Below are 25,979 nucleotides of genomic sequence, written 5' to 3'. Positions count from 1 at the left end.
AGGGGCTGAGGGGGAGATGCTGCATTCCCTCCGATTCCCCCCGCCCCCCCCTCCGCCCTCCCCCGCCTCGGTAGCCGAATGCCGGTATGCAAAAGCCCGGCTACTTCAGCCAAAATAAAGATGGTTTTTAATAACGCGGGTCTTTGTCTTTCAGATTTCAGGTACTCAGACTCCACCTTTACCTTCACCTATATCGGAGGCTCCAAAAGGTACTTTCCGTTACAGTAATGACTCCCTTCGTTTCCTGCTGGCAGCGAGGTGCGGTGGTTCAATGCTGTGGCAGGCTTTTTTGATTTCTTTTGCAAGGAGGATCGGTAAATCATCTGCCTTGGTGCAAACGTAAGCTGGATAGGAAGCGCCGAGGGAGGTGTTCAGAAAAGTGATCCTGGCTGTCAGAGGCTCATTCCTCGGAGCCCTGCTCTGTGGAGCTTCAGTTTCTCTTATAGTTATGTGGATAGGTAGCATTTCTGCTGTACGACAACAGGAACGCAGCAAAGGCATCAACATACGATATCAAGTCAATTCATGTTAAAAAACTGGGAAAAATTGTGATTTTAATAACAGATAGGCCGAATTCCACATCAGCCCCTTATTCTCTTGCATGAGAGCCATATTTGGTCCCATGACAGATGCAAGCAAGACTGTCTGCAATTGACCAAATCAAATTCCTGAGACATTATGTGAAATGTCAGTGCAGCTTATAAGGCTAAAAGAATGTTTTGTATTGAATGGGAGTTTAAATATTATTTCTAAGTGGTTCCGAGCTTTTGGTTGTGAACTGGATTGTGCATGTACACATGTTTTAATTATTTTTCAGCATATGTTGCGTTTGTCTGTTTTCAGAAGGAAACGTATGTGAAAGCTTGAACACGCATCCTTTTAATTTCCCTGCCTCTTAGTTACCTTTTACTTAATATGGTATTTGCAGCATATGCTACGCCACTCTCTTATCTTTTAGCTGAATTCTATTATGCTTGGCCAGAAGCCTGGTTTTATTTTTTAAATTTTTTCCCCCCCTCAGTTTCTCTGATATCTTTGTCAATTTTTTTTTTTCGCCCCACGGCACGTCAGGTTAAAGTATGGTATTCTTTGCAAGCGAACCTTTCAGTGCAGGCAGCACTCCCAGAGCCGTCTGTTCTCCCCCGTGCATGCGTCGGGGTCTGGCTGCAGGACCAGGCTCCCAGGTGGTCCCCAAGCTGTGAGAGTGCTCAGAAAAATGCTTTCCTACCTCACGACCCTGCCTCTTCCTACTAAAGGAAAAGACAACTTCTGTCATTTTCAGTGGAGTAGGATAGTTGACCCAGTAGCTTAGAATCGATCTATTTTTAGGTTACTTGTAGTATACTTTCGGGTTTTAATACATGTTTTGTTTCGGTCTTGTTTTAAAAGACAATTTTGAAAGGCTCCATACAGTAAAAATTACCTAACCAAAATGTATTTATCATGTAACTAAAAAGATTTCATTTGAAAGTTACTTTGCACTGTTTTCTAAACCAAATATTGCAGCAAGAAACCAGGAAGTGAAAACCTGTCTATTGTTGCCATTTTCCAAGCTGAATAAAGTAAAAAGCCTAAGGGCATAACTGACGGGAAACAAACTGGTTTATAAACGTTGAAGCAAAACGTCACTTCTACGACGAGAGACCGAAGAGGCCGAAGCCTCGGATTTTAACTGGGGTCAGCATTTGCTTAGGAAACTGTTGACTGGAAACTAGTCTCAGGACCTTGAAAATTCAGACTGAATCGAGAAACAAACATTATGCTTACAGAAATTGGTGAAAGTGGGTTGTTACTTAGAGCATACTCAATTTTCACTTTCCTTTTCATGTTTTAAGGACATTTTAAAAGTATCCTTCGAGATAAGGGTTTCACGTTCTCTGCTAGTTTGTACTGTGATTTAGAAAGACATTTTACAATATTCTTCGTGTACAGTGGCGTACTGAGTGGCAGGTTTACAGTAGTAAGCTCTCTCATGAAGTATGTACGGTGAAAACCCTAAGCCTTGACTGTTGAGGTATGGAAGGTGAGTTAGTGGTTTCATCTTGGAGCAGGAGCCATATGGCACTGCGTGCAGCGTTCGGGCAAGGCTCCGGTACAGGGCCAACAGCAGTGACTTGTACGTGGTAAGAGTTTAGGAGAGCACAAGGCTATCCAAGGATCCTTTTCTTGCATTTGGCCATGATTTTTTTTCCTTACTGCCACTGCTACAGTTGTGGGCTTCCCGAGTGGTGAACCCACTTTTTGACTATTGCACTCAGGAATTGCCCCTTAATGACACAAACTCTGTTAGCTCATGATCACGGACTTGAGTATTGGCCGACAGGCCTTGCCTGGTTACTTCAGATATTCAGCCTGATGACTTTGGTTTTTGAGCCGACAGGAGCACAGGCTTTTGAGTAATGGGCGAAGGGGTGGATGGGCACTGGAGACCGAGAAATGAATTTAAATCAGAGTAGAAATGGTGTGTAAGGAAGGTTACGGTACTTTAGCACTCATCAGCCATGCTTGGAACGAAGTCTTCTTCATGCTTTATTTCCTGTAGAAGTTCCTTTAGGTCAGTGTGTATTCTGGTTTTGTTTTACCCATAGTTGCTAGATACCAGAGCAGAAACCCTTGAAAGAAGGCAGTATGTTTTCTGTTTGAGAAGGAGTGTTCTTTGTCTTACCCTTGCATAAAGGCAGGTGACGACACTAGCAAGTCAAACATCACTGGAGGGTTTCCTCTGCATACCCTAGTTGCCTCTAGTGCCTATTAAGTCCATTTATCAGTGGTCTTAATTTATCAACTCAGAGCCAGATTCTCAGTAAATCGGTGTAACTCCATTGAAGTTAGTGTACCGGTATTATTTCAGTTATGATGAGGACCTTAGGTTTATTTGTGTTTGTCCTTTAAACTGTGAAGTTTACCTGTGTGAGATTTTTCTTCTTGGGGCCAGCTTCCCTCACTGTATCTGATTTTTCCCTGTTGCTTGGACTGATTGCACAGCCTCTTCCTACGTTAGTACGATTCAGATATCGAGGTAGTACACAAGCACGCTGCAGATCAAGCCAAACAGATAGGCCTGATCCGGAGCATATTTATCATCGCTTCAGTGGAGTTAACTTGTGTTCCCACAGTAAAGTGCTGAACCAAACCCTGAGGGCATGACTTAGCTTTTGTTCGAGTACAGAGGTTCCAGGGAAACCAACTGAGAACTGTAATTTTTTTATTCTTTAAGTGGACCTGTTCCAACATTTGACATTTAGGTGATATTAAGCTATTCTATTGTATGAATAGTCTATGTGTAAATGATCACTGGATGGGCATAAATATGCCTCAAGGAGATTCTGCATTTGCAGGATTTTTCTTGAAAACGTAGAAGGGAGGAATCTCTGTAAGTACAAACATATTTGTATTGTGTGAATTATCATAAATAATCCTTTACCTGTGTAGTCCAGTTAATCCTTTTGGACTGTATTTCACTGAACTTTTTGTTGGTTTTTTTCAAATGCACTGTGTTCACACTTCTAAATTATTAGAGTTGTTTGACACTGCAGAGATGCTTCCTGGTTTGTGAAGGTTGTAATTAGCAATTTATTAGTGAAAGCACGTCTTTGTGCATAATGTGGCCACTAAATAAGGGGCAGACTATTTATCAATTTAATAATTTTTAATTTTATTGTCAGAAAGCAATAGATTTCTTATAAAAGTGAGGTGTTCATTCCGGTGTTGTGACTATGCAAGATTTACTTTTTAACTACATCTGGCAGAATATCAGAAATGGCTGGATTTTTTTATGCTTTTTACTGCAGGAGCTAAAAAGCGTATTAAAATGTGAACATGTCGAGTTCCCGTTTTTTTAAAAGAATCTCTTGTTTCTTTTTTCCTATTTTCTGCCCTTGTATGAAACATTGCTCCTCCAGAAACCGTGCAGACTGAACAGAACTCCTGATCTGTCATGTCTCAAATAAAAATGTGTAATGCCCTGAAGTTGTTTTCACTTTATACGTCATTTGACATGTTTTACACAGGAGCAGTGCTTGGTTGTCCTGAAAAAAAGATGTTTCCTTCTTTTAGTGTTTTTCTCATGGCCCCCCTCCCCCCTTTTTTTTTTTCTGAGGCCAAACAAGGACATCATATCAGCCCTGAAATCTCTCTTCATTCAAATGTGTACTTAACTCTCACTGGCAGCAAGGGACAATGACAATAAGGCTGTGCATGAGAACAGATCTAATACTGCAACAAGAAACTAGATAAGACCTGTAAGGACTGAGCACACAGATTAATTTTGTCAGCAGAATTCCCATCTCCTTTTTGCACACTGGACTCTTGTGTTCTTCTTTCTGTACTTTAGCGCAATGACTATAACCATGGCAGTTCTGAAGAAGCAAGGAAAGTTGAATTTTGGTCTGAAGTAATTGTTTATTTTTGCCTAAAGTAATGACATATTGTTAACTTAGGATGTTTTGATTTTGAATATTTGGCTTTTTGTTGTCAAGAGGTTATATATAGTGCTTAATATTGTAGTATCAGAAATTCTCATGTAAAGTGATGAATTAATTGCCACCTCACTGTAGCAGTGAAATATTTCACAGCTGGGGAGCTGTGCCACTGAAAGAGTAACTAAATCGCTTGTGGCTTTCTCCAGCTAGAGATGAAAACCACTATCTGAAGCACATTTCGTCCACCAGTTGTTTGAACCAGTTGATGATAAATAGTTACAGATAACCTTTTTTTACCCCTTCAGTGGAATGCCCTATGGCTACTTATGTGAATTAATAAAACTACCTACATGAGACATTCCATTTGGTGAATAATTTTGAAATTCAGGTGTCACCCTGATAACGTTGAAAGTTGTCAGTACAAAAAAAGCTGTGACGAAAAAGGGTGTGGGGCTAATTTATATGTGTTTTTATCTTAAAATTTATGTTGCATTTAAATATACTGTAGCAAAAAAGGAGAGAGAGAGCTGAAAAGCTTTTTTTAAACTGAAACATAAAATTGTGTCCATCAGAAAACATCAACATGGAATGCTTTTCTGAACATTTTCATTTTTTTCTTTCCTTTCCAAAATGATTAGTTTAAGACCAGCCTTTCTTGGACCGGTTAGTTTTAACCTGGCCTGTCTGTTTGGTTCACTGCATGGCAGCGTGTTTACTGGTTATGCAAGGTTTGGGAAGAGAAGGTTGGACTGTTCCTTTTGGAAGCAGTGGTGGCTTATGTAAGAAGAAGGTGTCCATGAAAGTATGACTTCAGAAGGCAAGATAATTTTTATGGAATCTGTTGCTCCGAATGGTTTTAGTTTAGCTGGAATCAGTTTTATACAGGGTTTAGGAAGGGCTGGCGCAAGTACAGTTCCATCTTGTGTTGCTGATGGCTGTGCTTAACTTTGTGTTCAGATTATTAAATATGTAATTACATTCCTAAAATCTACCTCTGCTACAGTAAGAGAGGGGTGAAAACTAGACACACAGCTTGTCCTTAGCCGTCTGTTCACTGCTATTTCAAAATACGTGGAAGATTGTACATTGGCTTTGAGGTTTAACTTTGTTATCAAATATGGCTTAACCTTTTTGCTGGGACTACACCAATTCCTGGGAGAAAAATCTGTGATATGAGACAGGAATCTAATTTAGCTATAACATGGCAAGCATTGTGATTTTCATTTCTTGATTAAAGATTCTGTAGATGAAGTAATGTTGAATACAACCTTGGGTACCTCTAAAAAAGTTTTGTGTCAGGTATTAATTAAGTTTCAGTTTTAAAATCTCTCTTTTAAGACAAGCATTTTCCATTCTATGAATTCTGCTAACGTACCTATTCTGACTTTATCCTGGCTTCTAATACTGGCAGTGTGTAGTATGTACATGAAACCTAACCATGCATTCCTGTAGATAGTTTTTTGATAGATACTACAAGAAATTCAGTAGGTGTGATTTTAAAAATTATTCACCCTAAAAAAAGATCTAGTAGAAAACTATAGTAAAAAAGTCATTAAGTGCAATGTTGAGGGTTTGTGAAAAGCAAAATCAACACCATTCTACTCACAGTCTTATGGAGCTTGCCTTTTTTTGGTGGTCTTGGCATGATCTGACGGATCCCTCTTGCCTTGCTGTTGGAAAATCAGGACTGTCTGAAATTAGCCCGGTCCCCATCACTGCATCTTGTAAAAATCACCTGCTTTGGGGAGAGTACCGTTTTATGGAGATCTCTTACTGGTCTGGTAAAGTGAGTGGCTGTCCTCCTCCAGCTGCATGCTGTACTGATACTGAGAACAATACATTCAAATTGTGATTTTCTCACCTTTCAGTGAGAAAAATGTGGCTTTAGGCACTTAAATGGATGGCCTAGTTTCCAGAAGCGCCAAACTCTCTCACCAGGTAGTGGTCTTGGCATTACTGTGTGCTGCTTAGCACTTTTAAAAAGCACCACAATCTTTATGCAGATGTTTCTGTTGTACAAATGTGTGCACCGTTGTTTGAATGGTTCACCAGCACAGAGCCAAGAAGAGTGCTTGAACGCCTTTACAGAAAACGTTTTCAGTAACTTCTTCTTTCTCTGCTTTCATCACATATTTTAACATATTAAGCACCTAAAAATAGACCTGTAGGCTGTCATTGTTAAAGTGTTAACGTGATAAGACAAATAAATTTGAAAGCAGAGTTCACTCTGACAAAATTAATTTAGATCACTTTTTTCTGTATTGGGACTAACACCATTTCTGGCTTTTCCTGTTAGTATCTAATAATTTCCCATATTTTTCATCGCTCATAAATATTAAGAGCTGAAGATACCTGTTGGCATATTTTTTCCATGGATTACTTACCGTGCAATGAGAATATGAATTCTCATTTGAGTCAGAGTCTAATCACTCAGAGTCAAAATACCTACTTTAATAAGCTTCAGCACCTAGAGGGAAAGTAAATTTTAAACTGCTGAGAGAGTTCACTTTAGTTACAATTAAAACTAAGAAAGGGATGAAAAGCGAGTAAATCTAGAAAAACGCCAATGTATAATTCTGCCTTGGCATTAAATAAATCCCACTTAAGAGGACAGCTCTTGAGAATTAATGTCTTCCTTGCTACAGGAGGGTGAAGATCTTTACAGATGTTTCATTGAACTGGCCTCATCCAAGGAAGACGAGCTCCTTTTAACAGGATAAAATTGACTCATAAAGATAAGCCTGCTATCCTGTGCAGTGGTAGCTAGAAAATCTCACTGAAAGAAGGGGGACTAAACAAGGTACAGAAATAACATCTTCCTCTGACAGCCTTCTTGCATGCTCACAGCAGACTGCATCCAGCCTATTTCTATGGGAGGCAGGGCAGGAAAGAGCCTTGCCTAAGGACCAGGAACGATTGTTGCTTTTATGAGTCAGACTTCTCCTGGGAGGACCCATTATCTCCAGGGAGCTTTATGTCAGACACTGTCTTCCCCTACTGCCAGGGCTGAACACCATCATAGGTGCTTTTGGCATGACGTAACCCCGTGGGAGTGAGTCGTGGTCTTGCACAAGCTCATGCAAGGTGGCAGGCAGGAAAGAGTCTTCGGTAAAGGTTGGAGGGCAAGCATCCTTCCGAGGCTTGCTTGAAGGCAGGGTACCTGTGTGAGCTCTGTAGAAGGCTTTGGCTTCTCCTGGCTGTTGTAGACGACGTGGCGTATCCTGAGAATTAGGACTGAGCTGAATCCCTTATTCTCAGGGAGACTTCTGTCACGGTCAGCAGGAGCCTGTCTGGAGCCAAGAGTTGAGGGCAAAGAGGCAGCTCAAAGAAACTAGCAAACCCTCCCAAGGTCTCCTTCCAGCCTTGCGGCATTGATCAGAAATAAAAGGGGCAACAGCATGTCTCCTGTATAATGAAATGTACTGCTTGCCAAAAGAGAGCGCGAAAATGGTGATATACCATTTGTAGAAAGATGTATACAATTAAAGAATAAATTCCTTTCAAATGCTGTAGCATTCTGCATTTCATCTCATGTATTACAGGTTGCCATCTTGAAATCTTGTTGTTTTAAATGAATGTTCCATTTTATGTATATAGTTAAGAATTTTTCGTATTTTAAGAGCCAAGCTAGAAGGCAGGATAACTTTGCACCATTCAACTGTCATGCTTCTACTCAATAACGTGTTTGTGACAGACAGCATTTGCTCTCAAGTAGAAAAAATAGCCTATGGGTTAGACATGGTATTCCAGGCCATTAGCTTTTCTGCAAACGGTAGAATATTTTATTTTAGGTGGGGTTTTTTTGTGGTATTGCTCATTCGTACTTGTTCATTTTCCTTAATATTGAGAACTTCATCTCTGATAGGGAGTCCTCATCCCATAACACTGGTACATGCAGCCGAATATGAAAATAGTTTGGATGCCCACCTGACTAGGACCTGGGGTTGATAAAGGTGTCAAAACCAGGAAATACTTCATTCTCTTAAAAGTATTTGCTGATAGCCAACTGCTTGATTTCAGTTGCAGCTGTATGAATCCAGAGTAATTCCACTGATGTGATGGGGCTCACTTGGGTCCACAGCAAAACGACTGCGTTTTTTATTTGGCCCTGCCTACTCGTAGTGAACAGCAATCCAAGTGATTTTTTTTCACCTTGAGGGAGGGGGGAGAGTTACGAAGACCAGAGTTCTCTTTTCTGCCATCTTTGCAGATGTAGTCTCATTTTTGAGTACTTTCCCGGATGGTGGGAGAGCTGCAATTTATCCACGGAACAAAGCTTGCTGTCCTGATTTCTCACCAAGTCGCTGGCATTGCATAGGGCACAGACAGAAAGCCAGTTGTCAAAACCATGCTTTTCTTCCTCTTTCTAGCCTTAGCGTCTGAAAACCTGGTTGTCGCAGAGCCCTCTTTTAAAAACGTAATTTACTAGGCCACATGAAAACCTCTTTACCTGTCACTCACTCAGAATCAGTATTAAATCTTAAGCCAAGTCCCATAATGGTTTCAGAGCTTTTTGTAGATATAACCATTAGTTGAAATATAAATGGTGATTTCTTCACGAGGACTATTCTGTGGGAACACCTAAAAGGAACGTACTGATTTTGTCCAGATTAAACTTGTGTGAAATCTGGTAATTTCAGTATGTATTTGTGCAAAACAGTGGAAACATTAAAAAAAAGGGGGGGGAGAGTTTACAGTATTTCAGACCAAAAAATGTAACCTTTGAATATTAAAAACTTCTGGAAAACATATATTTCGTTAATGCCTTAGTACAGCAGTTATGGACACTATCAACAGCCTTCTCTTATAGATAAGGAATTATATAAATTCAGGTAGTCTACTGGTTTAGTACAGTTTTATGAATATTACATGAAATCTTTTGTACGTGGTTGTAGCTCTAATGGAGTTACAGCTGAAAACAGCTTGTTAGTTCTTTTAAGTTAGAAAATTATTTTGCTGTAAAAACTTCTAATCATCCTATAGAACAAGGCTTGTTAAGCTTGGCATAAGACTTCAGTATAAGGGTTTTGTAGGCTTCTATGTTGAAGAAGGAGTCGTGTTTTATCAGTGGATGACAAGAACAGTGAAATTGCCTATGTTTAGGTGGCAACAGGAGGAACATGACCTCTGCAAGAATCTCCTTGGGCATATAGTAGTTTTTTTAACTCAGGCCAACAGAAGTTTTAAATTAGTTTAGTATTGGTCTCTAGAGTGCAAAGTGAAGAGTCACAGTGGTCAGCCCACCAAAGATGCAAGCTGTCTTGCCTTCAGCAGACCTATGTGCACATATTCCGTATTTTTTTTCCAGTTATCTGTGTAACACAAGAGCCTTTGGCATGCAGTCCTGCTTTCTGCATGTTCCCTGTGCCAGATTTTGCTGTTGATGGAATTTTTACATCAAACTTCAGTGTTGGTTAAAGCCGTTCTACCTTCATTACTGAAGGAAAATTGCATGGGATTAGCAGCTACCCGTTTAGGTCTTCTTGTTAAGGTATTTTGCTTGGTAATCTAAGGACGTTTATAATTCCATGTTTTGGTTGTTACATTTTATTTGTTTGTTTTGGTATTATTTAAAATGACAAATCGTGAGAAATTCTGGTATTTATTTGGTTTTCGGTATACGTAGTGAATTAAAAGAAATGCATTCTTCCTGTGAACCACACTATAGGGAGTAGATGAGTGGAGGGAGACTCCAGGCTCTTTCTGTACCTGAATTTATAATGTACTGATAAGCTTTTATTTATTTTAGATTGTCCCTCTTGTGATGAATAATTGCTTACTATATTGTTTCTGTGCTTAAACATCAATAACTAGATATTTAAAAATACTACTTCATAAAAGTATATGCCTTTATTTAAGGCATGAAGAAGCACATTCATCCTGTAGTTCAGCTAAAAACTGACCTTTGCCAAGGGCAACAAACACACAGACATGCGGGGTGTGAACACCTTTTACACCTAGCATTGCCTGGCTTCAAGGCAGGCATGGATGTGTGGAAGACGCCGGCCTCCCGGTGTGCCAGTAAGGGTTAGGCATTTGCCGTCTGTGAAGAGAACAGGAGTTGCAGTTACATGAGGCAGGATAAAAATTGCAAAAGCAATTGACTGTGCTCAGGGAGGACATAAATTGATTGTCGTTTAGGGTCCAGAAAGGCTTTTACCCTGCTTACAAAGTCCTTCCTCATTTCCCCTATTCGTAAGGCACCATCAGCATGGTGGGTCAGGTCTTTGACCGAAAGGCCACTGTGAAAGGTGGCGTGTTGTGGCTGGCACGGCAATTTCTAAAGCACGTTGCCACCATATTTCGGTGTATGTAACAGTTGCAGAACTTTTGACACAAGTGCTGAGCAAATCATCGTAAACGGCTGGTGTTAATGAGCGTTTCACCATTACTCTGGCTGCTTGCAGTGTCTTCCCATCTGTACTTTGTCCCAGGTTAGTTCTCTGTTGTACTTCATGTGAGGTAACATTATTACCACGTTCTCAGCTAATTTAAATTGGCAAATTACCATGGAATTTGGTAAAGTTGTGCCAACTTATAGCACTGAGGACCTGTCTATAATTATATTAGTCTTGTTAAGGAAGTTTAAATAGAGCAAAGCTAAATATAAATACAGTATGTTATCGTCACTGACTACTAATAGAATAGTTTAATATATGCATGATTAGTTACATACCAAAGTGAAATTAGACATTGTTTGTGCTTATGTTTAGATGACAGGTAAGGACAAGTTTCATGGGAGTTGATCAAGTGAGATATAAATTATGTTCTTTGGGAATAGCTCATACTGAAGGGGTGGACGACAACACCAAAATGGGGCAGAGATGCCTGAAGTGACAGAGACTGGAGAAGTTTCCCCATGCAGCAAACAGGTTCTCTCAGCAGCATGGCACCCGCGTCTCAGGTCTGCACATGGTGCAGCCCCATGACCAAAGGCACTAGCCAAGGCACCGCAGTGGCCCCTTTTTTTTTTCATTCTCAGTGCTAGGGTGAGCTTGAGAGAGCACGTGACTGTACGTATGCAACACAGATGTTCCCACAGGATCCCTCTGGCACGAGGAAGGTCCTGTCCCACAGCAGATACCACCTCTGCACTCCCCCTTGAGTGATGACTTCAGTCTGCAGAAGTTAGAGAAGGTTTCACACCAGCCTTGACCGTGCTGTTTCCATTTCGGCTGTGCCACTGGAGAGCACAAGCTCCTTACAATTGCCTTTCCACTCCTTCCCAACTTGTCATTTTCTGCCCTTCTTTCTTCTGACCTTTGGTTTTCCAGAGGTGCTGTGAACACTGATTTATTCTGACAAAAACTTGTGTCTGTTGTGTTGATATCGTTGAAGCAGACAGACATGAAATAGTTGGTGCTAAACAACTGTACTGTGCAAGTTAACAACACAGAGCAGCTATAGATCATCTATCTCCCAGTTCTCTTCGGATTATATATATACATCCTGAAATGCTTCTTTCAGTTCTTGGGACGTTTCATCAGAATTACAACGGGTGCTCAGACTGTTAATCAGAGCAACCACATGCTCATTGCTGTTCGTTATTCTGGTTTTGGTGTCCTAATATGTGGGTGGCTAAGCAAAAAAATTATTGCTGAAATAATTGCAGCTGCAGCCTGAGTTGTTTGCTGATTTCGGTTAAAGAATCTTTTTTAGCTGGGATGTTTTTGAGATTTCTGTTGTACCTAAGACAGCATAGGGTTGTTTAGAAATAGTATGTATTTCAGATCTTTCACTGTAAATGCTGCACAGGTGTAAGAATGCTTTTTAGCTTCAACCAATAAAAGTTGTATGGTCTTATGCATTGTAGAAAATGTTTTAAATAGAACTGCAAAGCAAATAAAAAAATAGATGTTGCTTTATATGGTTTCCCATTCTTCATTTCACAGGCTACTTACTCTTTAAAAAGCACTCTTTATGGACCTTTGGGAGTCTCTCTCCAGTAACTATCTCTTAATTTTGTTCCCCCAAATAGAGGAAACCTTCTGATATTTCCATCAGTAACAGTGCGCATTCCATTAGGTGCATAGTGCTATTAATTGTCACTCTGCACTTCCCAGGGTGTTCAGTACTTGCTTAGGGGATCATTGCAATGTTCTTTTCATGTACTTGTCCATAATATAACTGGTTGAGGGTGACTTTTTGTGCTCCGTGATGCTGTTTGAGGTTTTCCTTGCTTGGCTTCTGCTTCGATTTATAATGATAGAAGTGACAGATGAAGGACTCATGCTCTTGGAAACCTGGTGGTGGGGTTTCACTGGTGTGGGCTGGGCTCCTTGGGTGTGTCTGTGTTTTTTTAAGGGTCAGGCTTGAAAACTAGGTTTGCCTGTGGTGCAGATCACCAGCCCCGTAGGCACCGGATGGGTGAAGCATGCCCTCAGCACACAGGACCTGTCCACCTAAGGAGATCTGGTGGGATGGTGTAACACCTACAGCCAGAGGAACGGGCCGTGGGCTGTACCCTGCACAACCGTGTACATGGAGGGAGGGTGAAATTCTTGTGCATATACCCTCCCTGAAGGCTGCTTTTCCACACCTCAGTAGATGTAGTGCTGGGATCTACCTGAGGTGACCAGCTTTGATCAAAGGTGTATCAGAGCAGAATGGAGAACTGCTCCAGGTGTGCTTCCAAATGACTGCTCTCCTGTCACCAACAGGGCGAGCGTGACTCGCGGCGGGCTGGCAGGTAGCACAGCTTCACAGGACCATTTGGTGGGAGTCAGGTCAGGTAAAACAGATAATTAACTACTTAAATGAAATAATATGTGGCAGTGGGGGACACCCTTTTGTTGACAGCAAAAAGCTCATGAGGTGAATGGAAGGATTTCCATGAGTTCAGTATCTGAAATTTGGAAAAAAACAAAGTTGGAGATGGACTACAGACCTTTCTCATTGCCTCTGCTTCCCAGAGGGCTCAGGAGTCTTTTAGGCTAAGCATAAAATATTTTCTCCTGGAGAGGAGCTAAGCAGGGAGAATGTCTTTTCCAGTGCTAATTTCATGTAGTAACCTAGCGTGCACGAAGCTGTAGCATATGCAGCCACTCCAGACCACATCCAGTGTGTGCATGCATGTTGATTTGAGACTTTCTCCTTAGCATTCTGTCCTTTCTTCTTCCTTGGAGGTTTCATGGCTCTGAACGCATCCCAGCTGTCCATAATAAGAACTCTTTTTTTTTTTTTTTTTTTTTCCCCTTTTCACTTTTCTCAGATTCAAATCTGTGTGCATTTTTAAAATGTGCATGCAAATGGGTTTTGCCCGTCAGTTTCCTGGTAAGCTGCCGCAGCGGCCAGGAGGGTGGCAGAGGTTCCGCACCGCTGCTCGGGGGAGCGCCAGCCTGTGACCCAAGGCGGCAGGGCCCTCTCGCAGGGAGAGGTTTGCTGTTCCCTTTTCGTTGCTGCTGCTGCGGCTGCTGCACGAAGGGCCACCAAAGAGAAGCCTGGAGGGAGCAGTGAACAGAAAGCTCACGGGTCGTCGTTCAGCCCGTCAGAGCGAAGTGGACGTCTGGCTGCGCGCGGAAAGGCAGCTTTCATCAAGAGATCGTGTGTTGAGCAGTGAAGACAGAGTAAGATGTTACTGGTTGCCATCTACTTTCATCTACGATTAAAATACTTTAAAAAGACAATAAGCACAATGTAAATGTCTGTTTTCTCATTATCTGTCTACCTCTGTGTTTTCCCTCAGAGTTGCTTATCATTTATTTTTAAAGATAATGAATAATTCTGGCAGGAGGCTGAAGCCAGGCATGTTACATATCATGGTAGTGTTATTTCCTTCAGAGAGGAAATGCTGGGTTTTGTTTCATTTTATTTTGAAGGGCTGAGGATGAGCAGTACCACACCTTATCCTAGTATTTCTAAATAAAGTTAAAAAAAAGTAAAAAATGCACCTGACAGACATGCATTCAAGGCTGAGGTAGGTGAAACTGTTGAGCTGTCCTGCCCCCTGTATTTTGAAGTTCCCTTCTGGATGCTGCCCATGGCTCTGCAGTGGCAGCACATCGATGGGGACATTAGCTGCTGCTGAGTGACAATCCTTTACAGCTCTCAAACTTCAGTGATTTCAGTGTCTAATGATTGCAGTATGCTCATGATTAACTAGATAATGTACTCTGCTGAAAAATCCTTGAATTGTGAGATGAAGGCTGAGTGGGCTGGGATGATGTCGGGACTTCCCTGTGTAGATTATTTCTATTTTGAAGTCAATCGGTCAGAACAGCTGAGGTTTTTATTGCTGTACTTGATAAGTTTCAGGAGATTATTTCATAAACATTTTCATTTTGCTGCTGATCAGTATTTTGACTGAAATGAAATAGAGAAAAGGTTTCTTCATTTAGCCTGTTCCTCTTCACCTCTCGACTATGTAAACTGATGAGATGACACAAGCCTAACTAAAGAGAAAGCAGTTTTATTTCCTTTATACGGTCAAATTTTGCCTCTACCATTCCATTTATTTCAATTAGAGATTCTTGGAGTAATTGAAGCAAATATTTAAAATCTGGCCAAATTTCATTTTGAAAGAATTCCACTTATAGTTCTAATTGCTTTGATGTGTTTTGCTGTCTTAATACCTGTAGCTGCAGTCATCTGCATAAAACTGAAGTAATGATACTGCTTTTATTTACACTCAAAGAACTTAACCCGATGTGTCTATCTAAACCCCCTCCTTATGTTTATATGTAATGTACATTTATTTACAGGTACTTAGTGATTCCTTTGTTAGTATTATTTGCATTATTTGTCATGGTCAGTACCATTTTGAGAGAAAAATAAATGGTCAGGGGACTATCCATTAATTAATCTTGGGAGGGATTAATTAAACTTGGGAGGGATTCTACTTGAGGAGCACGGCCAGCAGGGCGAGGGAGGTTATCCTCCCCCTCTACTCTGCCCTGGTGAGACCCCACCTGGAGTACTGTGTCCAGTTCTGGGCTCCCCAGTTCAAGAAAGATGAGGAACTCCTAGAGAGAGTCCAGAGAAGGGCAACAAAGGTGAGCAGGGGACTGGAGCATCTCTCCTATGAGGAAAGGCTGAGAGAGCTGGGCTTGTTCAGCCTGAAGAAGAGAAGACTGCAAGGGGATCTCATCAACACATACAAATATCTTAATGGTGTGTGTCACGAGGACAGAGCCAGACTCTTCTCAGTGGTGCCCAGCGACAGGACAAGGGGCAATGGGCACAGACTGAAACATAAGAGGTTTCAGTTGAACATGAGGAAGAACTTCTTAACTCGGAGGGTGACGGAGCACTGGAACAGGCTGCCCAGGGGGGCTGTGGAGTCTCCTTCTCTGGAGATATCCAAAGCCTGCCTGGATGATGTCCTGTGCAACCTGCTCTGGGTGAGCCTGCTTTAGCAGGGGGGTTGGACTGCATGATCTCCCGAGGTCCCTTCCAACCCCTGCCATTCTGTGATTCTGTGATTTATCTGATATTTCCAATAGGATCCTCCAACATGTAACATGCCCTGTTTATGTTCCTGATAGAAGCACATTTTTGTGTTGATGACGGGAAGTTGGGTCACTGAACTGTCAGATTTCATTATTTCATAACCAGCTACTTCACAGTTACACTAGTAAAATGGCAAATGACCCTGCAGAGGTGCACTGAGAAACAGCACGGTAAACGCATTCGTCTTCTAAATAAAATCTAAGAGAACTTTATTTTCTGTTGAAAGTGAAGATGGATGAACATGCCGAGCAAGTGCCAGTGTGCTTGTGAGAAGGCAGTGGGGCGTTTGCATCAGAGAAACTTACACTTGTTGGCCTTTTGAACTGTTCTCCAAGCACCTGTGGGATGAAATTTAGGTCTGTCCTGTAGCACCTGTCTTGCAAGGGGTGCTGGCCTGTGTCTAGCTTCCTGAGCGCTCAAGCTGCTGGTGCGGGGACCCAGCTCCCAGGCTGCCGAGGAGGGGCTCTGCAGAGGGAACAGCCCAAAGCGCCCGGAGGAAAAGCTGCCAGGCTTGTGTCAGGATGTGCACTCCCAGGGAGTACTTGTAGGTACTTGCCTCCTGTCCGGAGCCATGAAGCATTAGGTATCTACACCGGCCCTTTTTGTTCCAAAATATGGCTAAATGTTTTGTGGCAGTAGTTCCCTTTCCTTTGGTAGCGAATGATGCTGCTCTAGTCCTGGGGGTAAAGATATCAGGGTGCCCAGCTGTGATACTCTGCAGCACATCCAGCCCCACAATTAGGCTGCCCTGGCCTGAAAATAGCACCTAAATGTTCCTTAAAACCTCTGCAATTGTCCAGGCCCCTTCTTATCTGTCATTTGGCTGTGGAGGTTTCTCAAATTTGGTCTCACAATCCCTAAATTCTTTTGCATGCCTGTGACTAACTGTGTAAGACTGCTTGGACTCTGGCAGCGTGGATGCAGGCTCTGGAGCAGAAACGTAGCTGCTTAGGGGATGTGGCTGGTTAGGAACGGAGATGTCAAAAGACTTTTTAATGAGCATTCAATCTTCTGTCTCCTGGGTCAGCTAATGAGTTCCTTTTGTGAAGTGAAACTCATCTGATGTCAGTTGACATAGCTTCATGTATTTTTCAGTGGAATTTTGCTCTAAATCCATCTTTTAATACAAAGCAGTTGTGAGCTTCTTGCCTCACTGTGGTGTTTCAAGTAAAATGACAATTGCAGCTCTGGCGTGCTGACAGTGTGAGACTGGGGAGCCACTGAATTGTGAAGGATACATCAAGCCTGTGACATCTAGGATATATTTCATCAGTAAAGAAAAAAACCAGCTTTTTTTTTTTTTTACTGGTAAAGTCTGTGTATTCTGATCCCCAAATAAATATATCTCATTCTTACAACTTACCCTCAAGCTGCTTTGGTGCAACATGGTTTATAACCAGTTTCTGCTCTCATGTGTTCTCCTTCTCAGATGGTATTTTTTTAAAAGGTTAGAGACAACAGCGGAGAAGGTCTAGATTGGATTATCTTTGACAGATGGGTATTGCTTTGATGAAACAATGTAATCCAATCATGAGCTTATGAACCCAAGCATCTGTACTGTATGAATGCATATACTTGCATTCAGGTATTTGAAATCATGTTTAAGATGTTACTTAATGGCGTAGGGGAAGGTGACATACAGTTGCATCAGCACGGACATCTGTGAATCTCAACAATAAGAAATGCCATTAGGTCAATTTTTAAGCAATATGATTGTGCAAGTCACCTAATGAGCTTTGGTGCCTGTCTCCCAACTCAGTGGATGCTGTTGTCTTGTTTCATTATGAAGTCTACAAGTGCAAAGGTTTGTTGACACCAGGAGCTGTCCCTGGCTTCACTGGGGTGCTTTGGGACATTGCAGGAATAATTCACAGCCCTTGTCCAGCTTCATGGCTTCCAGTGGCTACCCAGGTTGAAAATCTGACTCAGGACCACAGCTCAGCCTCGATAGATAACACCAGTCCTCAGCTGGGTGTGCTGGAAGCTGCCTTACCCAGTCAGAGATAGTGCAGAGAAGGGGGTAACAAGGAGACGGTGGTGGATAAACCAGGGGAGAATAGGGAGACGAAGATGGCAGAAAATGTACAATTCCACACTGAAACGATTAAAATAGGCTAGGAGTAAGGGAGAAAATACATTTTATTGCTGTATCTTCAGGGACAAAATAGACTGACAGAAAGGGTAGAGGGAGTGACAAGGGGGTATACATGTACTTTGGAAAGGGAAATGGAAAGGCAGGTGTGAGAGCTTGAGTCAGAGGGAAAACACCACCAGTAAGAACATGTGAGGAAGGATCGCATGTGGGGGAAAAAAAAAACCACCAAAAAAAACCCTCTCTTGAGAAAAAAGGAGAGGATTTTCAAATACGTTATATTCTAAAGAAATGTACAATTCCACACTGAAACAATTAAAATAGGCTAGGAGTAAAGGAGAAAATACATTTTATTGCTGTATCTTCAGGGACAAAATAGACTACAGAAAAACAGAATAAAAATCAGAGCTGTGTGTAAATGTATATGTATTCAGTGCAGCTGTGTAGAATAAGGCAGGTTTTATCAGTGTGTATTACGGACAGAAGTCCATATGGATGGGTACCTAAAACATTGCCTCTCTCTTGCTAACCATCAAGTTCTTGATCTAAAGCATGAAGCCTCCAGGCCTTGCAAAGATGTGTATGGTTTTTTTTATATGGATAAAGAACATAGCCTTTATTAGTCTCATTCTTAGAAATAATTGGCTCATTTTAGATTTTACATTTTTAAAAAATGAAAGGTCAAGACAGATAAGGGGGAAACTAACCCTAAAACATTACAGTCTGATAAAATCATAGGACATTTTTAGTGGCGGCCATGCTGTGTACCAGGGTCAGATTCAAGTTTGGCTTTAAATTAATTTATGTCCCTATAACTTAAATCTTGTTGCAAACTGTAATAGCAATCACTAGATCTAACTCCTGGCTTAACTAGCATTTTTGTTTCAGGCAAATAAATTAAAACTGTGTTAATTATAGAATAGCTTTTGGATGTATATAGCCTAGGTTTCTTATTAAAATACTTTACTTTTTTGCTGCAGTCTGAAAACTAAATACTTGCATATTTGCATGCATAAAGATGAAGGAGAGGTTTGTAACATCTGTCTAATTGTCAATGGGATTTTAAATATGGATTGCAATTCTGGTTCCCATAAATTTACTCATATAAGGAGGTTACAGCGAGGGATGCTCAAGTAAGGATTCAGAATGAAGTCTGCAGAAGTATGTGGGGATGGTGGTAGGCAGAGTTACCAACAGGAGCTGTGGTGTGTTATGGGTCTGTGGCTGGCCCTCTTATGCATATTTTAAAAGCAACTCTCATGATATTCCAAAAGTGAAAACCTAAGACAAGAGTGATGCTTTTCAAGGTTCCTTTTAAACTGGAGACATACAGTCTTGGCTGAGACCTGCATGAATTAAAATGGAGAGGAGAGATAAGAAAAGTGGATCTGGATGTACCTGCAGATTTACAAGAATACTTGAGTTTGGAGACACTCGTACTGCTACAAGGAATCTAAGTTCACAGTATATACTGTTATGAGCTGCCTCCTATCGTTGTACCTGCTGTGGTTGACCCCATCGGGCAGCTCAGCCCTGCACAGCCGCTCGCTCGTGTCCCCGGTGGGAGTCACTTGGGGTCAGCTGTCCCAGCTGTGCCCCCTCCCAGCTTCTTGTGCCCCCCCAGCCTCCTCGCTGGTGGGGTGGGGTGAGGAGCAGAAAAGGCCTTGACCCTGTGTAAGCCCTGCTCAGCAACAGCTAAGACATCCCAGTGTTACCAACGCTGTTCTGGTCATATATCCAAAGCACAGCCCCATACCAGCTACCATGAAGAAAATTAACTGTATCCTGGCCAAAATCAGTACAGTAACATACTTTCATACTGATAATGCAAGAAATTTCTAACACATAAACTAAAAGGATGTGCGTCGGTCTGCACTGACACTGGCATTTATGGGAATTTTCCCCCTACAGGAAGAAGGAAATAAGCTGCTAATTATTTCGCAGCTCAGCAAGTCCCTTTCTCCCCTCACTAATGACATTTAATTTGTGAACAATTTCCTTTGAAATCAATAAAGTTTGATGGAATTATAACCAAGCAAAAAAAAAGCAACTCATTCTCTTAGTCTTTTTGTATGCTTCCTTTCCCACATCTCAGACTGTAGATCACTTTGATACTAAATTCCTACCTCCCTGGATTTGCTTAAAATCCGTAAAATGTTTTAAAGTGTAATTGAAGCATGTCAAACAAATATTTGTATCTGTCCCTAAGATTGCTTTAATTTATATACCTCATGTTACATATAGGTGTAGCCACTAAATCTGCATGAAACAAACATCTGTAGTGAGGTGAGACACCAGGGTCTCTTTTCCAGGTTCGGGGATATTGTCAGGTAAGGATAGCATTCTGCATTTTATTCTTTGGACGATTTATTTACCTGACCAAAAGCTATTTTCCTCCACTGATTCACTTTAAAATAAACCTTTGAGCACTTCTGTTCAACAGACACGGAAAAAAATATGTCTGGGGGAGCAACTCATTTAATTCAGATCTTCCTTTTTAATTTAAGACTTCTAGTGGCAATGGGAAGTCAGAGATACTCAGTGGACCTGAAAGATGAATGACATTTTTATGCTGTCATGTATTTAATCCATCAGTGCTGAGACACTTTAAAATTAAAATATATGGTCCCATTAGCTGTTTTTACTGTATACGTTTCTTAAAGAAAAGAAGAGTGTCTGATGGGCACCCTGAGAGCCGCACGGGGCTGCGGGTTTGGGCCAGTCATCTGTGTACTCTCTGGAGGCAGCAGTGGGAGTGTCAGCCCCCTGGCTCCGATGCTTTGAAGAGGTTCCTCTTTTCTGAAAGAGGAATAAGATTTATGTAAATGGCTGCTGCCAACGCTGTTTCTTAACAGCATCCCTTCCAAAGCGTTTCATTAAGATCTGCTGCTGAAACTGCGCAGCCACTGAGGCCTGTAGGTGGTCACAGGAGCTCTCTCTTTCTGCCGCCCAGAACTCCTGTGGGTGGGATGTGCTGGTCGTGCTCCTGGTCTACTCTTTGCTGGCTTGCATAGGAAGCCCAGATGTATAAGCAAATATTCTCTGTACCAGAGCTTAGACTCTCCTAACCTTGCTCCCATTTAAGCACAAGTGCTCTTATTCCGCTGTGAAAGTCTCCTCTGTCCACCTGTAGATATATATATGTATTACAGTGTCTGTAGATATATAACGTGTAGATATTTGGCTTCTTTTTCTAAGGAACCTGAGGCTCTTCTGTACAAAGTAGCTCTCGATATTGAGTACTTCTCCCTTTGCGAGAAGCATTTCCACTGCTGTGCCTTCTGCATAGAAGGCATTTCATGTTGTGAATGCTGTTCTGGGTGTGTTAGAAATGCTTTGTCTGAAAGGAAAGGGTTATCACATATCCTAAAGATGCTCAGAGTGTGAATTCAGCTCATCTTCCCCAGGGAAGTGAGATCTTCCCAGGTGATTGTTTTGTCCATGGCTTTCATATACAGGTCACCCTGGTCACCCATGGTGCTTCTGAAAAGCACCATTGCCTAAGCAGCATCTAATAGGTCTCCCTAGTTAGATCTCGTTTTTTCAGAGAACCAAAGCATTTTTTTGGGCCGTGCACTCTATATCAATAGAGTTTTTTTAGAAACAGGACGGACTTACTAGCTTTGACTCTTGACTGGTGTGGGCCCTTCTCCAAAAGCGAAGTCAGGGGCAGGGGGTTCATGGCAGTGAGAAAGGGACAGGGAATCGGGTGCAAGGACACAACAAGCAATGCCGCAGGGCTGCTCTTACCCCTGCAGGTACCTCCGGTATGGTCAGTGGGAGATGGAGCTTGAGTCGTGCCATTGTAGCTTCTACATTTCTTTGGGTTTTGTAGAGGCTACCACTGTTTTTTTCTTTTTCTCCAGATGCTCCCTGAGCATGGGCATTCCGTTGTCACCCCTCCAGGCTTGGGACCACATGGGCTGCATGTCCCAGCGCTGCTGCTGGTGCCTCAGGCTCTGCATGGCTCATTCATTAACATGTTTCCAGAGCTTCACCTTGAGGGTAGATTTACGCTTTAACAAGTAGCTGTCAAGTAAGAGGTAAAGGAAGCAAGTAGAAGGGTAGGTTCAACTTGGGTTTCTTGTCTCAGTTTGGCTTAATTTAGCCCATACTGTATACAGAGGCTAACCGGCTTATTTCTTTGCTGGTGTGAAAAATCCTGTGGCCCTGGGTCAGGGTCCTCTATGCTGGCTCTCATCTGTGTAAACCACCTTCCCAGAGCCCCAGCTGATCCCAAACCGGAGACTTGCCCGCCTGCCAGGAAAGCCCTACCCCTCCGCCTATCTTTGGCTTGGCATTTCTGTCCGTGTGTCCTTCTCCTCAGTCCCCCAGAGATCACAGAAGGCAGCATCGGAGCCTGGACTCTTCTTTTTTTTGTTGTTGTGGAAGTTATTTCCAAACTTAACACCTTTCTTAGAGAAAACAGAAAAGCCATTTTGTGTTGAAGTAACATTACTCATTACTTACTAGCTCTTAATTACTGTGGTGGGGTTTTTTTCCTGGCAAATTGGTAGTTGTTATTGCTCTTCTTTTAGCAGAAGGAGCACAGTTCAATACACTGTGAGAGTGAAAAGCAGCTGTTAGACATAAAAATAGAGGCAGTTCATAAAGGCAAAACAGAATTCATGTGTTTTATATATACAGATTCACCCACAGCACTACAGACAGCATTTTCAAGTTTTGCTTGTGCTATCTCCTTCTTTCTGTAAAATTGGTGTCATGCTTTCAGCTGTATGTGCATTTTTTTATCTGCAAAAATACAGGCTTAAGATGCCCAATGCAGATATATTCTTTTTTTTTTTTTTTTTTCTAAGTCCTTCTCTCTTGCATGTTACCTTCCGCTGTTTTGGCTTTCTTTGGGGGTTTTGTGCCCTAGTGGAAGTTTGAAACATGGGGCGCAGGGGGAGGAGATGCACCTAGATGCAATGTTCACCTCCTCTAGCTTGCAACTGCTGCCGTCCTGCGCAGCAAACCCTGCACAGAATCACACATGTCCTGTGTGCGAGGGCTGAAATAAAGGCTGGCATACTTGTCAGGGAAGATGATACCCTCTGTGTAGCAGTTTTGGAGAAGGAAAAGATCAGTTTCAAAGGGATTACTGTATGGGCAAGACCTCATTGTGTGTTGCCAGAATTAATCTGATGAGCATAGAAGATTTTTTGAAAGGCTACTTCTTCCATATGCATAGGTGTTTACAGAGTGACTTTACAACAGTTATTACATTTTAAGGACCCAAGTGTTCCTGTTTTGTAGTATATAGCATTCAACTGTGTTGGCAAAAATTGAAAATACTGTTTTTCATGCCTTCAGCTGTCATGTCCTTAATCTTTGTATGGACACAGAACAAATGATCAGGTGGTGAGTTCAGCTTGTTGCAGAAAATAGTTTGTTCTTACAAAAGCAAGCCTATAGTACATGCCCCAAACCCAGAAAACAGTGTTTTAACTATCAACTGTTTTAGTACCTTAATTTCACCACTATTGTGTGAGAATAATTTTACTTTACTTCACAGTAGTATTCTGAGATTAGTTTATGGTGCTTTATCAATACTAAATCAGAACCATCAAAGCTTGCCATCATTATGATACCTGAGGTTCAGGCAGAAGAGCAGGGGCAGTTTCACCACGAGATGATCTCTGCTCCCCCAGCTGAACTCTGTGTACTCGATCTGCCATGGCTAGAGTGAAAATTATAAGGTAGTCCATTTATCTGCCTAGCAAACATAATTGTGTTTTCTTCTTTTCTTTTTTTGTTTTTGTTTGTGCAAATTTTACGTTTCTTTTTTCTTTAACTACATATGCAGTTGGTACTTTAAGTCTTTGTGGTTATATACCTTAGGCCTTGACGTTGCAGTGCTTAGCTTTTTGATGATTTATAAGAATTGACAAGGATTTACATTCACAGTTTATGCTTGTGGCCATGCTAGTTATTTTCTTGTGGGCTTTGACATCCCTTGATCTATCTGAAAGCTTTTCATTATATTTTTTGGGTAAAATGTCTTCATAACCAAGATGCTCTCTCATGTGTACAGCTATCCAGATTGGAGAATTTAAGGCAGATGATGCAAATTCAAGACTGAAATGGGTGGAACGTGTAGGAAAGCGCAGGTGCAGAGGCTGTGCAGTTCCAGAGTTCAGTTCCTCATTGTACGTAATCCAGTTTAGCTGCAGACTGCTGCCCAAAGGCAGCTTTTTCATTGCCCCCTGGTAACTGTGGCTATAACAGCCCATCCCTTGCACCAGTGAGTTGATTTGTTAGAGAGCGGATGATTATGGCTGCACAGTCCTTAGATGCAGCACAAGGGAGAGATGAAATGGGTTGCTGGGTCTTGAGAGCAGTGAAAGCGGTGAGAGGAGGGGAGAGAAGGGGATCTCTCTTTTTGGTGGTAGCCCACTGTTTAGGTTGAATTAAACGCAGTACAAAGTGGCTCTCTCAGTGATCTAATATTTAGTTAACTGTGAGATCTTGAGTACTGCTGTAACTCTCTGTCCTTGTTTGCACCTATTTCCTCTGTCAGTCAGAACATTTCACTGCCCTGTGGTTTTAGCTTGTTTTGCTTCACACCTTGTATTTATACATTTGTCACCCCAGACATAGCTGTATGCCATACGCATTCTGATACAGAAGGCTATAAGCATCTTGCCTTGTTCCCCTGTGGCCTGGTTTGGCTGAAATCTTTTCCAGCTGAGCAGAATACATAAAATGCAGGCATGAAGAAGCAGCTGTGGCCTTCAGTTACAAACCTCTAATTTAGAAGTCTCTTTCTTTTAATCATATCTACTTGTCAGAGGTGCAGTTAGTAAACGTTTGCTACTGATTTAACGAGCCCCACCAACACCGCACGGTAGGGCCAACAAGAAGGCATTACACCTTCTGGTGTTTAGTTCCTCCGCTGCCCAAGAAAAGGGGATGCAGGCTGTAACGTGTGCTCCTTCAGCCTCATGTTTTTATGCAGAGAGCACGTTGAGACAATCTCTCACCGCCTTGCTGCAGTGGCAGGAGCAGGCACATCCCTGCTGCACGCAGACCAGTTAAGGACTCAGGAGCAGTTCTGCTCCCGCCAGGCTCTGCTTAGAGCTGGCAGGTTGAGAATTAGCGATCAGAAAAATTCCTTAGCCTTCATGCTAATCACTGCAGGGCAGCAGCGGTGGTGTTAGGACTTCCAAGGCTCTCTGTGTCTGCTAACGCGGGTAATTGTGATAAACTTGGCAGCCCCGTCCGTGCACGTGAAGGTAGAAGAACTGGGAAAGGAGTGGGCACGTGCTAGACACACTTTGGGATTTGCTGACCTAGCAATACCATTGAGAATCAGATGGACTTTCTGAAGATGATGTGTTCTGGTGAGGGACCTGGCGGAAGCTTTGAATATAAAATTGAATAGTTCCTGTAGCACTGAATCCAAGCTATTTCTGGGCAATCCTCTCGTGGTAATCCACTCGGTAGATTTATGAATCTCTATATAAGGTAAATTAAAGGTGTGGAGGGTCACTTTCAGACACCTTTCTTTTGATTATTGGAAACTTGACCCATCTCTGACCTAACTGTAGGTAGTGAACCAGCACTCATCCACTTGTTCTTACACATACATTTTCCTTTACGTTAAATAGTTGCTCTTTCTTTTGGAATTTTGTCAGAGACAACCCACACTCATCTCAGCTTTGCTTTTTCTTGGCCTCCCCAGTTGGATCCCTCTACCTCATCGTTCAGTTTGGGAACGGCTGCAAAGAACCTGGGTTGTGGCATCTGATCTCAGGCTACAAAATAAACCCTCGTCTTTGTCTTATGCTTCAGCTTATTGTGCTAGGTAGGGCCTGTTAAATCAGTAGTCAATGTTTATTAATTGCACCTTTGACAAGCAGATAAGGTTAAAAGAAAGTGACTTCTAAATTAGAGTTTTGTGACTGAAGGCCATAGCTTCTAGCTCATGGCTGCATTTCATTTATTCTGCTCAGCTGGAAAAGATTTCAGCCATTTAAAAAGTGGCAGCCATTAACTTGGCATCTCATACGGGAATG

The 25,979-nt window shown here is 42.0% G+C and overlaps 1 protein-coding gene across 1 annotated transcript in view; it reads left to right on the top strand.

Annotated features, from left to right (window-relative positions):
- The window catches only part of PARP8 (poly(ADP-ribose) polymerase family member 8), a 121,345-nt gene that overhangs the window by 964 nt on the left and 94,402 nt on the right, over positions 1 to 25,979 (top strand). Inside the window, exon 2 of the mRNA XM_009644803.2 lies at positions 155 to 209. Within this exon, the coding sequence (XP_009643098.1) occupies positions 155 to 209 (55 nt within the window). The remainder of the gene's footprint in view (positions 1 to 154; positions 210 to 25,979) is intronic.

This window comes from Egretta garzetta, unplaced genomic scaffold, assembly GCF_000687185.1.
Source record: "Egretta garzetta isolate BGI_Z169 unplaced genomic scaffold, ASM68718v1 scaffold268, whole genome shotgun sequence".
Lineage (NCBI taxonomy): Eukaryota > Metazoa > Chordata > Aves > Pelecaniformes > Ardeidae > Egretta > Egretta garzetta.
This window is presented reverse-complemented; position numbering and strand designations above follow the sequence as displayed.